The sequence below is a fragment of the Scyliorhinus torazame genome, chromosome 31, assembly GCF_047496885.1.
Source record: "Scyliorhinus torazame isolate Kashiwa2021f chromosome 31, sScyTor2.1, whole genome shotgun sequence".
NCBI lineage: Eukaryota > Metazoa > Chordata > Chondrichthyes > Carcharhiniformes > Scyliorhinidae > Scyliorhinus > Scyliorhinus torazame.
Genome location: NC_092737.1, coordinates 19,540,553 through 19,554,780, shown reverse-complemented (window position 1 = coordinate 19,554,780; position 14,228 = coordinate 19,540,553). Strand labels below are relative to the sequence as shown.

Here is a 14,228-nt window from a genome sequence, read left to right as displayed (position 1 = left end):
GATGGGGACAGTGTAGAGGGAGCTTTACTCTGTATCTAACCCCGTGCTGTACCTGCCCTGGGAGTGTTTGATGGGGACAGTGTAGAGGGAGCTTTACTCTGTATCAAACCCTGTGCTGTACCTGTCCTGGGAGAGTTTGATGGGGACAGTGTAGAGGGAGCTTTACTCTGTATCTAACCCCGTGCTGTACCTGTCCTGGGAGTGTTTGATGGGGACAGTGTAGAGGGAGTTTTACTCTGTATCTAACCCCATGCTGTACCTGTCCTGGGAGTGTTTGATGGGGACAGTGTAGAGGGAGCTTTACTCTGTATCTAACCCCGTGCTGTACCTGTCCTGGGAGTGTTGGATGGGGACAGTGTAGAGGGAGCTTTACTCTGTATCTAACCCCGTGCTGTACCTGTCCTGGGAGTGTTTGATGGGGACAGTGTAGAGGGAGCTTTACTCTGTATCTAACTCCGTGCAGTACCTGTCCTGGGAGTGTCTGATGGGGACAGTGTAGAGGGAGCTTTACTCTGTATCTCACCCTGTGCTGTCCCTGTCCTGGGAGTGTTTGATGGGGACAGTGTAGAGGGAGCTTTACTCTGTATCTAACCCCGTGCTGTACCTGTCCTGGGAGTGTTTGATGGGGACAGTGTAGAGGGAGCTTTACTCTGTATCTAACCCCGTGCTGTACCTGTCCAGGGAGTGTTTGATGGGGACAATGTAGAGGGAGCTTTACTCTGTATCTCACCCTGTGCTGTCCCTGTCCTGGGAGTGTTTGATGGGGACAGTGTAGAGGGAGCTTTACTCTGTATCTAACCCTGTGCTGTACCTGTCCTGGGAGTGTTTGATGGGGACAGTGTAGAGGGAGCTTTACTCTGTATCTAACCCCGTGCTGTACCTGTCCTGGGAGTGTTTGATGGGAACAGTGTAGAGGGAGCTTTACTCTGTATCTAACCCCGTGCTGTACCTGTCCTGGGAGTGTCTGATGGGGACAGTGTAGAGGGAGCTTTACTCTGTATCTAACCCCGTGCTGTACCTGTCCTGGGAGTGTTTGATGTGGACAGTGTAGAGGGAGCTTTAGTCTGTATCTAAACCCGTGCTGTACCTGTCCTGGGAGTGTTTGATGGGGACAGTGCAGAGGGAGCTTTACTCTGTATCTAACCCCGTGCTGTACCTGTCCTGGGAGTGTTTGATGGGGACAGTGTAGAGGGAGCTTTACTCTGTATCTAACCCCGTGCTGTACCTGTCCTGGGAGTGTGTTTTGGGGACAGTGTAGAGGGAGCTTTACTCTGTATCTAACCCCGTGCTGTACCTGTCCTGGGAGTGTTTGATGGGGACAGTGTAGAGGGAGCTTTACTCTGTATCTAACCCCGTGCTGTACCTGTCCTGGGAGTGTTTGATGTGGACAGTGTAGAGGGAGCTTTACTCTGTATCTAAACCCGTGCTGTACCTGTCCTGGGAGTGTTTGATGGGGACAGTGTAGAGGGAGCTTTACTCTGTATCTAACCCCGTGCTGTACCTGTCCTGGGAGTGTTTGATGGGGACAGTGTAGAGGGAGCTTTACTCTGTATCTACCCCCGTGCTGTACCTGTCCCGGGAGTGTTTGATGTGGACAGTGTAGAGGGAGCTTTAGTCTGTATCTAAACCCGTGCTGTACCTGTCCTGGGAGTGTTTGATGGGGACAGTGCAGAGGGAGCTTTACTCTGTATCTAACCCCGTGCTGTACCTGTCCTGGGAGTGTTTGATGGGGACAGTGTAGAGGGAGCTTTACTCTGTATCTAACCCCGTGCTGTACCTGTCCTGGGAGTGTTTGATGGGGACAGTGTAGAGGGAGCTTTACTCTGTATCTAACCCCGTGCTGTACCTGTCCTGGGAGTGTTTGATGGGGACAGTGTAGAGGGAGCTTTACTCTGTACCTAACCCCGTGCTGTACCTGTCCTGGGAATGTTTGATGGGGACAGTGTAGAGGGAGCTTTACTCTGTATCTAACCCCGTGCTGTACCTGTCCTGGGAGTGTTTGATGGGGACACTGTAGAGGGAGCTTTACTCTGTATCTAACCCCGTGCTGTACCTGTCCTGGGAGTGTTTGATGGGGACAGTGTAGAGGGAGCTTTACTCTATATCTAACCCCGTGCTGTACCTGCCCTGGGAGTGTTTGATGGGGACAGTGTAGAGGGAGCTTTACTCTGTATCAAACCCTGTGCTGTACCTGTCCTGGGAGAGTTTGATGGGGACAGTGTAGAGGGAGCTTTACTCTGTATCTAACCCCGTGCTGTACCTGCCCTGGGAGTGTTTGATGGGGACAGTGTAGAGGGAGCTTTACTCTGTATCAAACCCTGTGCTGTACCTGTCCTGGGAGAGTTTGATGGGGACAGTGTAGAGGGAGCTTTACTCTGTATCTAACCCCGTGCTGTACCTGTCCTGGGAGTGTTTGATGGGGACAGTGTAGAGGGAGTTTTACTCTGTATCTAACCCCATGCTGTACCTGTCCTGGGAGTGTTTGATGGGGACAGTGTAGAGGGAGCTTTACTCTGTATCTAACCCCGTGCTGTACCTGTCCTGGGAGTGTTGGATGGGGACAGTGTAGAGGGAGCTTTACTCTGTATCTAACCCCGTGCTGTACCTGTCCTGGGAGTGTTTGATGGGGACAGTGTAGAGGGAGCTTTACTCTGTATCTAACTCCGTGCAGTACCTGTCCTGGGAGTGTCTGATGGGGACAGTGTAGAGGGAGCTTTACTCTGTATCTCACCCTGTGCTGTCCCTGTCCTGGGAGTGTTTGATGGGGACAGTGTAGAGGGAGCTTTACTCTGTATCTAACCCCGTGCTGTACCTGTCCTGGGAGTGTTTGATGGGGACAGTGTAGAGGGAGCTTTACTCTGTATCTAACCCCGTGCTGTACCTGTCCAGGGAGTGTTTGATGGGGACAATGTAGAGGGAGCTTTACTCTGTATCTCACCCTGTGCTGTCCCTGTCCTGGGAGTGTTTGATGGGGACAGTGTAGAGGGAGCTTTACTCTGTATCTAACCCTGTGCTGTACCTGTCCTGGGAGTGTTTGATGGGGACAGTGTAGAGGGAGCTTTACTCTGTATCTAACCCCGTGCTGTACCTGTCCTGGGAGTGTTTGATGGGAACAGTGTAGAGGGAGCTTTACTCTGTATCTAACCCCGTGCTGTACCTGTCCTGGGAGTGTCTGATGGGGACAGTGTAGAGGGAGCTTTACTCTGTATCTAACCCCGTGCTGTACCTGTCCTGGGAGTGTTTGATGTGGACAGTGTAGAGGGAGCTTTAGTCTGTATCTAAACCCGTGCTGTACCTGTCCTGGGAGTGTTTGATGGGGACAGTGCAGAGGGAGCTTTACTCTGTATCTAACCCCGTGCTGTACCTGTCCTGGGAGTGTTTGATGGGGACAGTGTAGAGGGAGCTTTACTCTGTATCTAACCCCGTGCTGTACCTGTCCTGGGAGTGTGTTTTGGGGACAGTGTAGAGGGAGCTTTACTCTGTATCTAACCCCGTGCTGTACCTGTCCTGGGAGTGTTTGATGGGGACAGTGTAGAGGGAGCTTTACTCTGTATCTAACCCCGTGCTGTACCTGTCCTGGGAGTGTTTGATGTGGACAGTGTAGAGGGAGCTTTACTCTGTATCTAAACCCGTGCTGTACCTGGCCTGGGAGTGTTTGATGGGGACAGTGCAGAGGGAGCTTTTCTCTGTATCTAACCCCGTGCTGTACCTGTCCTGGGAGTGTTTGATGGGGACAGTGTAGAGGGAGCTTTACTCTGTATCTAACCCCGTGCTGTACCTGTCCTGGGAGTGTTTGATGGGGACAGTGTAGAGGGAGCTTTACTCTGTATCTAACCCCGTGCTGTACCTGTCCTGGGAGTGTTTGATGGGGACAGTGTAGAGGGAGCTTTACTCTGTATCTACCCCCGTGCTGTACCTGTCCTGGGAGTGTTTGATGTGGACAGTGTAGAGGGAGCTTTAGTCTGTATCTAAACCCGTGCTGTACCTGTCCTGGGAGTGTTTGATGGGGACAGTGCAGAGGGAGCTTTACTCTGTATCTAACCCCGTGCTGTACCTGTCCTGGGAGTGTTTGATGGGGACAGTGTAGAGGGAGCTTTACTCTGTATCTAACCCCGTGCTGTACCTGTCCTGGGAGTGTTTGATGGGGACAGTGTAGAGGGAGCTTTACTCTGTATCTAACCCCGTGCTGTACCTGTCCTGGGAGTGTTTGATGGGGACAGTGTAGAGGGAGCTTTACTCTGTACCTAACCCCGTGCTGTACCTGTCCTGGGAATGTTTGATGGGGACAGTGTAGAGGGAGCTTTACTCTGTATCTAACCCCGTGCTGTACCTGTCCTGGGAGTGTTTGATGGGGACAGTGTAGAGGGAGCTTTACTCTGTATCTAACCCTGTGCTGTACCTGTCCTGGGAGTGTTTGATGGGGACAGTGTAGAGGGAGCTTTACTCTGTACCTAACCCCGTGCTGTACCTGTCCTGGGAGTGTTTGATGGGGACAGTGTAGAGGGAGCTTTACTCTGTATCTAACCCCGTGCTGTACCTGTCCTGGGAGTGTTTGATGGGGACAGTGTAGAGGGAGCTTTACTCTGTACCTAACCCCGTGCTGTACCTGTCCTGGGAGTGTTTGATGGGGACAGTTTAGAGGGAGCTTTACTCTGTACCTAACCCCGTGCTGTACCTGTCCTGGGAGTGTTTGATGTGGACAGTGTAGAGGGAGCTTTACTCTGTATCCAAACCCGTGCTGTACCTGTCCTGGGAGTGTTTGATGGGGACAGTGCAGAGGGAGCTTTACTCTGTATCTAACCCCGTGCTGTACCTGTCCTGGGAGTGTTTGATGGGGACACTGTAGAGGGAGCTTTACTCTGTACCTAACCCCGTGCTGTACCTGTCCTGGGAATGTTTGATGGGGACAGTGTAGAGGGAGCTTTACTCTGTATCTAACCCCGTGCTGTACCTGTCCTGGGAGTGTTTGATGGGGACAGTGTAGAGGGAGCTTTACTCTGTACCTAACCCCGTGCTGTACCTGTCCTGGGAGTGTGTTTTGGGGACAGTGTAGAGGGAGCTTTACTCTGTATCTAACCCGTGCTGTACCTGTCCTGGGAGTGTGTTTTGGGGACAGTGTAGAGGGAGCTTTACTCTGTATCTAACCCCGTGCTGTACCTGTCCTGGGAGTGTTTGATGGGGACAGTGTAGAGGGAGCTTTACTCTGTATCTAACCCCGTGCTGTACCTGTCCTGGGAGTGTTTGATGGGGCAGTGTAGAGGGAGCTTTACTCTGTATCTAACCCCGTGCTGTACCTGTCCTGGGAGTGTGTTTTGGGGACAGTGTAGAGGGAGCTTTACTCTGTATCTAACCCCATGCTGTACCTGTCCTGGGAGTGTTTGATGGGGACAGTGTAGAGGGAGCTTTACTCTGTGTCTAACCCCATGCTGTACCTGTCCTGGGAGTGTTTGATGGGGACAGTGTAGAGGGAGCTTTACTCTGTATCTAACCCCGTGCTGTACATGTCCTGGGAGTGTTTGATAGGGACAGTGTAGAGGGAGCTTTACTCTGTATCTAACCCCGTGCTGTACCTGTCCTGGGAGTGTTTGATGGGGACAGTGTAGAGGGAGCTTTACTCTGTATCTAACCCCGTGCTGTACCTGTCCTGGGAGTGTTTGATGGGGACAGTGTAGAGGGAGCTTTACTCTGTATCTAACCCCGTGCTGTACCTGTCCTGGGAGTGTTTGATGGGGACAGTGTAGAGGGAGCTTTACTCTGTATCTAACCCCGTGCTGTACCTGTCCTGGGAGTGTTTGATGGGGACAGTGTAGAGGGAGCTTTACTCTGTATCTAACCCCGTGCTGTACCTGTCCTGGGAGTGTTTGATGGGGACAGTGTAGAGGGAGCTTTACTCTGTATCTAACCCCGTGCTGTACCTGTCCTGGGAGTGTTTGATGGGGACAGTGTAGAGGGAGCTTTACTCTGTATCTAACCCCGTGCTGTACCTGTCCTGGAAGTGTTTGATGGGGACATTGTAGAGGGAGCTTTACTCTGTATCTAACCCCGTGCTGTACCTGTCCTGGGAGTGTTTGATGGGGACATTGTAGAGGGAGCTTTACTCTGTATCTAACTCCGTGCTGTACCTGTCCTGGGAGTGTTTGATGGGGACAGTGTAGAGGGAGCTTTACTCTGTATCTAACCCTGTGCTGATGCCAGCCATTTGCTACAACGTGATTTTGGCACTCGAATCCGAAGTGGCCTTTGCAGCATCTTCACCTCTGCCCTAAAAGTAAGTCCTGTGGCTTTGAATTAAGTTTATCCAAACCTTGCTGCAATTCTGTCTGCTTCGAGGCTCAGTTACAATGATCCCTTGCATCAGTTTGGCCCAATTGGCAATTTATCGAGGCAGAATTGTTCTGATTTCTGACCTATGGTTTTTCCCCTGAACACAGGTTATTTCCGTGATAATATCTTGTGCCATTTCTGTGCCAGTATGATCAGTGGGCTTGTGACAACCGCAGCATCAATGCCCGTGGATATTGCAAAGACCAGGTAAGAATATTTGTGGGAGTGTTTGATGGGGACAGTGTAGAGGGAGCTTTACTCTGTATCTAACCCCGTGCTGTACCTGTCCTGGGAGTGTTTGATGGGGACAGTGTAGAGGGAGCTTTACTCTGTATCTAACCCCGTGCTGTACGGGTCCTGGGAGTGTTTGATGGGGACAGTGTAGAGGGAGCTTTACTCTGTATCTAACCCCGTGCTGTACCTGTCCTGGGAGTGTTTGATGGGGACAGTGTAGAGGGAGCTTTACTCTGTATCTAACCCCGTGCTGTACCTGTCCTGGGAGTGTTTGATGGGGACAGTGTAGAGGGAGCTTTACTCTGTATCTAACCCCGTGCTGTACGGGTCCTGGGAGTGTTTGATGGGGACAGTGTAGAGGGAGCTTTACTCTGTATCTAACCCCGTGCTGTACCTGTCCTGGGAGTGTTTGATGGGGACAGTGTAGAGGGAGCTTTACTCTGTATCTAACCCCGTGCTGTACCTGTCCTGGGAGTGTTTGATGGGGACAGTGTAGAGGGAGCTTTACTCTGTATCTAACCCCGTGCTGTACCTGTCCTGGGAGTGTTTGATGGGGACAGTGTAGAGGGAGCTTTACTCCGTATCTAACCCCGTGCTGTACCTGTCCTGGGAGTATTTGATGGGGACAGTGTAGAGGGAGCTTTACTCTGTATCTAACCCCGTGCTGTACCTGTCCTGGGAGTGTTTGATGGGGACAGTGTAGAGGGAGCTTTACTCTGTATCTAACCCCGTGCTGTACCTGTCCTGGGAGTGTTTGATGGGGACAGTGTAGAGGGAGCTTTACTCCGTATCTAACCCCGTGCTGTACCTGTCCTGGGAGTATTTGATGGGGACAGTGTAGAGGGAGCTTTACTCTGTATCTATCCCCGTGCTGTACCTGTCCTGGGAGTGTTTGATGGGGATAGGCGTGATCAAGATTTACACAATATTAAAGCTTTGGAAAAATTGGAACCGATTCTCTTTGCTCTTTGCACCACGCTGTGGAGTTTGTTAAATTCAAACGCTGATTCCTTTAGTGGGACTGGAAGCTGTAAAGGAATCTGAGCTTTCCTTTTTTTCACTTCACAGAATCCAAAATATGCAAATAATCGATGGAAAACCTGAATATAGGAATGGATTGGTGAGTGAAAGGTGTTATTCTGTCCCGCTGACCTTCAAGGGGTGAGGGGAGAGATACTCCTGGATCGAGGGAAGTGCGGCAACGCAGTGGGTGCTAAGAGAGGAGGGGTAATTTGGGGTTCGAGGTAGTCGCGATAACGTGTGAGAGGTGAATGACGGGGCTAGGGGTGGGTGAGGGAGGAGCGGAAACGCAGGGCTGAGGGAGGAGGGGTAACGTGCCGTGACAGAGAGAGAAGGGGGTGTCTCCGAGGGAGAGGGGGCGTCGCCGAGGGAAACGGGGGCGTCGGCGAGGGAAACGGGGGCGTCGCCGAGGGAGGCGGGGGGTCGCCGAGGGGGGGCGTGGCCGAGGGAGAGGGGGCGTGGCCGAGGGAGACGGGGGCGTCGCAGAGGGAGACGGGGGCGTCGCCGAGGGAGAGGGGCGTCGCCCATGGAGGCGGGGGCGTCGCCGAGGGAGGCGGGGGCGTCGCCGAGGGAGGCGGAGGCGTGGCCGAGGGAGAGGGGGCGTGGCCGAGGGAGACGGGGCGTGGCCGAGGGAGACGAGGGCGTGGCCGAGGGAGACGGGGGCGTGGCCGAGGGAGAGGGGGCGTGGCCGAGGGAGAGGGGGCGTGGCCGAGGGAGAGGGGGCGTGGCCGAGGGAGAGGGGGCGTCGACGAGGGAGAGTGGGCGTCGACGAGGGAGAGGGGGCGTCGCCGAGGGAGACGGGGGCGTCGCCGAGGGAGACGGGGGCGTCGCCGAGGGAGACGGGGGCGTCGCCGAGGGAGACGGGGGCGTGGCCGAGGGAGGCGGGGGCGTGGCCGAGGGAGGCGGGGGCGTGGCCGAGGGAGGCGGGGGCGTGGCCGAGGGAGGCGGGGGCGTGGCCGAGGGAGGCGGGGGCGTGGCCGAGGGAGGCGGGGGCGTGGCCGAGGGAGGCGGGGGCGTGGCCGAGGGAGGCGGGGGCGTGGCCGAGGGAGGCGGGGGCGTGGCCGAGGGAGGCGGGGGCGTGGCCGAGGGAGGCGGGGGCGTGGCCGAGGGAGGCGGGGGCGTGGCCGAGGGAGGCGGGGGCGTGGCCGAGGGAGGCGGGGGCGTGGCCGAGGGAGAGGGGGCGTGGCCGAGGGAGGCGGGGCGTGGCCGAGGGAGGCGGGGCGTGGCCGAGGGAGGCGGGGCGGGGAGGCAGGGGCGACACCGAGGGGGGCGGGGCGACGCCGAGGGGGGCGGGGCGGGGAGGCGGGGCGACGCCGAGGGGGGGCGGGGCGACGCCGAGGGGGGCGGGGCGGGGAGGCGGGGGCGACGCCGAGGGGGGCGGGGCGGGGAGGCGGGGGCGACGCCGAGGGGGGCGGGGCGGGGAGGCGGGGGCGACGCCGAGGGGGGCGGGGGTTGGAAGGCGGGGGGCGACGTGGGGAGGCGGGGGCGGCGTCGCGGAGGCGAGGATTCGCCGGGGCCATGGTTGCAGGGGGGTGTTGGGTAGCCGCTGCCGAGGGTTGCTGGGTAAAACCGATTGTGGGAGACACGCTCGTCCATCATTCGTTTTCCCCCGAATGTCATCCACTGCCAAAACTGTACCAACGGGATACTCTGTGTCTCCCTGGGGAAAAGGGGTGGGGATTGTGGGGAAACTCCCGCGATGCTTCCTTGACCGAGTTGTTTTTTTCCCCTCTGTTCATCTCAGGAAGTCCTTGTCCGTGTCGTTCGACAAGAGGGATTCTTTAGCCTTTGGAAAGGGTTCACTCCGTACTACGCTCGGCTGGGCCCTCACACAGTGCTCACCTTCATATTCCTGGAGCAGATGAACAAATTTTACAAGCAGTACTTCTTGGATCAATAAAGTGGTGACTCCTCTCGGCTCCCCGCCAAGGGGTATAACATATTTGTGTGAATGTGGGGGGGGGGGGGGGGGGGGGGGGAGACGTCGTATTATCCGCCAGACATCGGAGACCGGGCTGGCATTTCCCCTGATTGTATTGGTGCGGTGTTTTTTCTGGTTTGTTGGGTGTTTGTAACTTTTCTTCACGAGGTGCCCGGGGGTCAGGCCGCAGTCAAGTGATCCGCACTCTGCCCAAACCGAAGGGCGCGCCCGTCAATCAGGAACGCATCGCTGCTTCGCTTTATTTCTGGTTGGGGCCGGTTTCTCCTGACCTTTGACCCTCCGGAGAGCGCAAAGGGACAGGAGGAGGCCCTTCCGCCCCTCGGACCTGATTCCCCCCCCCCCCCTCCCCCAGGCTGCTCTCGCTGGCTGGGGGCCTCCGTCCAAGGCTTAGCCCATGTGGGACTCTCAGTCGGCAGCATTTGCTCCTGGCCTAACCTCCTCCCCAAACTCCAGTCTGCAGGAGGGACTAGAACCACTCCAGACTTCCTCGCACTCCCTAAGCCCATGACGGGTACTTCAGGCACTCCGCAAAGACTGGTCGCAGGAGGTGGGAAGGGTTATATCATTTTCGGACTATAGAATCCCGACAGTGCAGAACAAGGCCACTTGGCCTATCGAGTCTGCGCCGGCTCCCCGAGAGAGCGCCCCTCCTCGGCCCACTCCCCCAAACCCCACCGTATCAGGGATGACGCGGTTCGGTTATGGGGGTAGGGCAGGGGGAGTGGGCTTGGGGAGGGTGCCCTTTCAGGGGGTCGGTGCAGCCTCACTGGGCCGAACGACTTCCTTCTGCACTCCTGGGATTCTGTGAACCTGCACATCGTTGGACACGCTAAAGGGGCAATTTATCACGGCCAATCCACCCCTTCTGCACATCTTGGGGTTGTGGGGGCGAAACCCACGCAGACACAGGGAGAATGTGCAAACTCCACACGGACAGTGACCCAGAGCCGGGATTGAACCCGGGTCCTCAGCGCCGTAGTCCCAGTGCTAACCACTGTGCCACCGTGCTGCCCTAGCATTTAATATATTGCCAGAGCGATGGGAAGAAAACTGGCATTTCCCCAGAAATGTCCGACTCACAACAGAGCAGTATTGATCTCTGGGAGAAGGTGCAAACTCCGCACGGACAGCGACCCAGAGCCGGGATCGAACCTGGGACCGTGAGACTGCAGTGCTACCCACTGCGCCGCCGTGCTGCCCATGAGGCAGCAGTGCTAACCACTGACCATTTCCTCCAGCACTGGGGGTGGGGGGGGGGGCGCACAGAAATTATCCCCTGCCCTCTTAGGTTGTCGACCATTTACCTGGAGATATTCCCATCCTGTCGCGCGCACACACACACAGACAGATACACACACACACACACACACAAGATAGTCGTCGTCCACGCCAAAGTCTTACAAGTGTGACTAGTTTACAAATTAACCTGGTGCAGGATGAGCATGTACGAGTGTAGATCACAAACATTTTGTAACCTGTAATCAAGCCCCGAGACAGCCTGGGTAGAGACCGATTCGGATCGCTGAGGCAGGCTGGGACCCAGTTGATCGCTGCGATAGCTGAATCTGCCAAACATTCACTTAAGCTTAAAAAAAGGAAAGGATCATTGCCCCATTGGAAAGGTTTGCTGTGGATCTTGTAAACTAGTTATTCCGCCATTTAAATGTGCAGTGTCGAAGGGCATTAAAAGGCATGACTGTCCGTGATATAATTAAATAAGCGCTTAACAAGCTCAGGGCATTAAAATAGCCGCAGGGAATGTGACACAGACTCATTAACCGCACATCATTAATATCACCCACAGTAATGTCCGGCCTCTAGAATCGTCCCCAGTAACGCCTGCGACTTCTAAATGTAGGTACAATTTTTTTTTGCCCCCCCCCCACCTTTACGGAATCGATCTCAAGAGTCATCGCCCCTCTTTCGTCAAAAGTCTTCCCTGTCATCGATCCCGAATAGGGTGTCAGCTGCCCTGTGATTGGCTGGGCCCAGCCGTTGTTGCCCATCGCTAATTGCACCTTGAGAAGGTGGCGGGTGAGCCCGCTGCAGTCTCCGAGGTGTAGGTACACCCACGGTGCTGTTAGGGAGGGAGTTCTAGGATTCTGACCCAGCCGCAGTGAAGGATATATCTCCGAGTCAGGGTGGTGGGTGACTTGGAAGGGTGACAATCACCCGAGGCCAAAATCGAACCCGGGTCCCCCGGCGCCGCGAGGCAACAGTGCTGACCTACTGTGCCACCGTGCTACCCCTCTCTGCCACGTTATAAATACTGCGGCTACCAGGACAGGTCAGAGGCTGGGAATCCTGCGGTGAGTAACTCACCTCCAGAACCCCCCCCCCCCCCCCCCCCCATCTGCAAGGCACCAGCCTACTGGAATCCTCTACACTTGCCTGGATGAACTCCACTCGAAAAGCTTGACGCCATCTTTCAAGATGTACAGCAGGGAACGTCCAAGGAGCCTTGGTCAGCTGCTGCGGTGCTTCCCCACGGACTAAAGCAGTTCAAGAATGTGGCTCCCGGCAACTCCTCGAGCACACCTGGGGTTAGCCCGGCCAGCGACGCGCACGTCCCACCAACGAGCGCAACATTTTAACGCTGTTCGCTGTGGCGGCCGCGAGGCTCGGCGTAGTCGGGTTTCGATTTGGTCTCCGTGCTCCTGAGCTAGGATTGGCGGGAGATTGCCCAGACTCTTCCGTTTTCAGGTGGCGTGCGCGCGCATAAGGCATCGGCCAAGGAAAGGTGTGATTACAACTCTTTCTCCCCCACCCCCCCTTTACTCTTACGCCAATTTGCAGCATGTCCCAATCCCCCCCTCCCCAATCCTCGGGCAGAGAGCACACACTTTAGAAATAGGCTGAAGTTGCGGGGGAGCATCCGGCTCTGGGCTCAAAATGACTTGTCAGATTGGCAATACCTGGGTTGTCGAAAAAAGGACCCCCCCAAACACCCACCTCTGTCCACCCAGTCCGCCAGACGGTCCGCTAAACGGAGAATGCCTGAAATCCCTATTGAAGGGAGTTGACTTTTTGCTTGCTTACATGGGGATGGGGGGGGGGGGGGGCCTGTGTCCTCGCGCCCCCGCCCAGCGGTGGGGGGGGGGAATGAAGAGGGATGTGCCGCCCACCCGGGGTCCCGTGATGTCCGGCTGGGCCTGGAACCCGTGAAGCCGAGGCCATGTCTGCCCCACGGCGCTCCAGGGGAATACTAACCCCCACCCCAACAGCCGTCACCCAATGTGGGATCCTTCTGCGCTCATATTGGCGCCCGTGTTTCCTCCGTGTCAACACTAACGCCTCAAAATCAGAGTCCGTGTCTGCAAAGTATTACCCAGTAGCTGTGATGTGAGTCTTTTGCTCTAAGCAGGGCGATAAAATAAGTGTCCCCACTACACCCAATAAAGTTAGAGCTGTTTAAAAAAAAAAAAAAGTATATAGCGATAAATATAAAATTGAGAGGGTATTTTCATCTGTCATATTTAATGAAAACACTTTTAAGTCTGAATACATTTGTAAAACAAATCCACATCATTTACTTCAAAGCTCGAAACCTTTTGGGAGTTTGTCAATTTGAAAAGGTAGGGGGTTACGCGGCCTGGACTAAACTCCGTTGCTGAGTCGTGCTCACAAAAGGTGTGTTTCCCGGTTATCTACCGGCGAAACAGGGACTGCAAATCGGAATTGAGTCCCTGTCCCCGCCGCTGACGTCCGGGAACATTTGGGTGACCCCCTTCGATGTTGCACTGGGCGATTCCCCCGCAATCTGGATTTGGAAAGCGAGGGCCCGATAACTCGAAGCTTCTTTTCTTCTTGCCTCCGCTCACCCGGCCAGACTCAAGAATGCAGAATTTCAAAGCCCTCGGGCGTGGCATGGGTGACGTGTCGCACCCGATTCGCCGAGGCACCGTCGCAGGGGCCCGCCAATACAAAGAAAAGGAGCGAATCCCCAACGTATTCCTGCGGTGTGTAGACCCCCGCGCGTCCCTTCGAAGCAGCAGTGCCTCAGCCAGCCAGAGCGGAGTTGCCAACCCGTCGACGCCCTTTTCCCGTGTAGTATAAATTGTTGGGAGAGTTTGAAAATCGGCATTCTTGTCGCTTTTCCCGAGACGGGACGAGAAGCTTCGAAAACATCCGCCGCCCCCTTTTCAACAGCATTCGAGTGTCGAGGATTTGGAGAGAGGTGCTCTCGTTTTTGTTACGGCTTGCGTCGAAGGGCCTCGCATTGGGTGGGGGGATTTCGTTGGGGGTTTGTTACTCCCTTATTGACCTCCCTCGCGATCGTTCACCCCCCCCCCCCCCCCCCCCCAAGCAATGCTGACAGTGTGCCCCCTCCGCTTTGCTCACTCCCATTGACATTTCGGTACGGTCAGTCTGTTTGTGTGTCTTGCCACGGAAAACTGCACTGGCATATTTAGGCTAATAGTGATGTTCGATCATGGCGATATTTGATCATGTGATGTGAGAGAGAGAAAAAAATCAGTTCCTGACAATAAATCAGTTATTGGTTGAAGGGTTGTCATTTTATTTTCCCTCGTCAGGTGGTCAATGCTCGTACTCGGCAGCGTCGAGGAATGTAGAACCGACGGCCAGCACTGGGGCAGCGAGGTATGGACACGACAACCGTGATCGGAGAGTCCCTCCTTCTCCCAGTGCTTTCCGACTCGCCCCGCACCCCTGCCACCTCTGCCTGCCTCCGCGATTTCTCCGGCGC

At 55.5% G+C, this 14,228-nt stretch overlaps 1 protein-coding gene across 1 annotated transcript in view; it reads left to right on the top strand.

Moving 5' to 3' along the window:
- LOC140404747 (mitochondrial 2-oxoglutarate/malate carrier protein) overlaps nt 1–14,027 on the top strand; it is an 84,300-nt gene extending 70,273 nt beyond the window's left edge. The window contains exons 6-8 of the mRNA XM_072493458.1: nt 6,432–6,531; nt 7,627–7,678; nt 9,323–14,027. Of these exons, the coding sequence (XP_072349559.1) occupies nt 6,432–6,531; nt 7,627–7,678; nt 9,323–9,478 (308 nt within the window). The 3' untranslated portion in view covers nt 9,479–14,027. The remainder of the gene's footprint in view (nt 1–6,431; nt 6,532–7,626; nt 7,679–9,322) is intronic.
- Nucleotides 14,028–14,228: the final 201 nt, after the last annotated feature.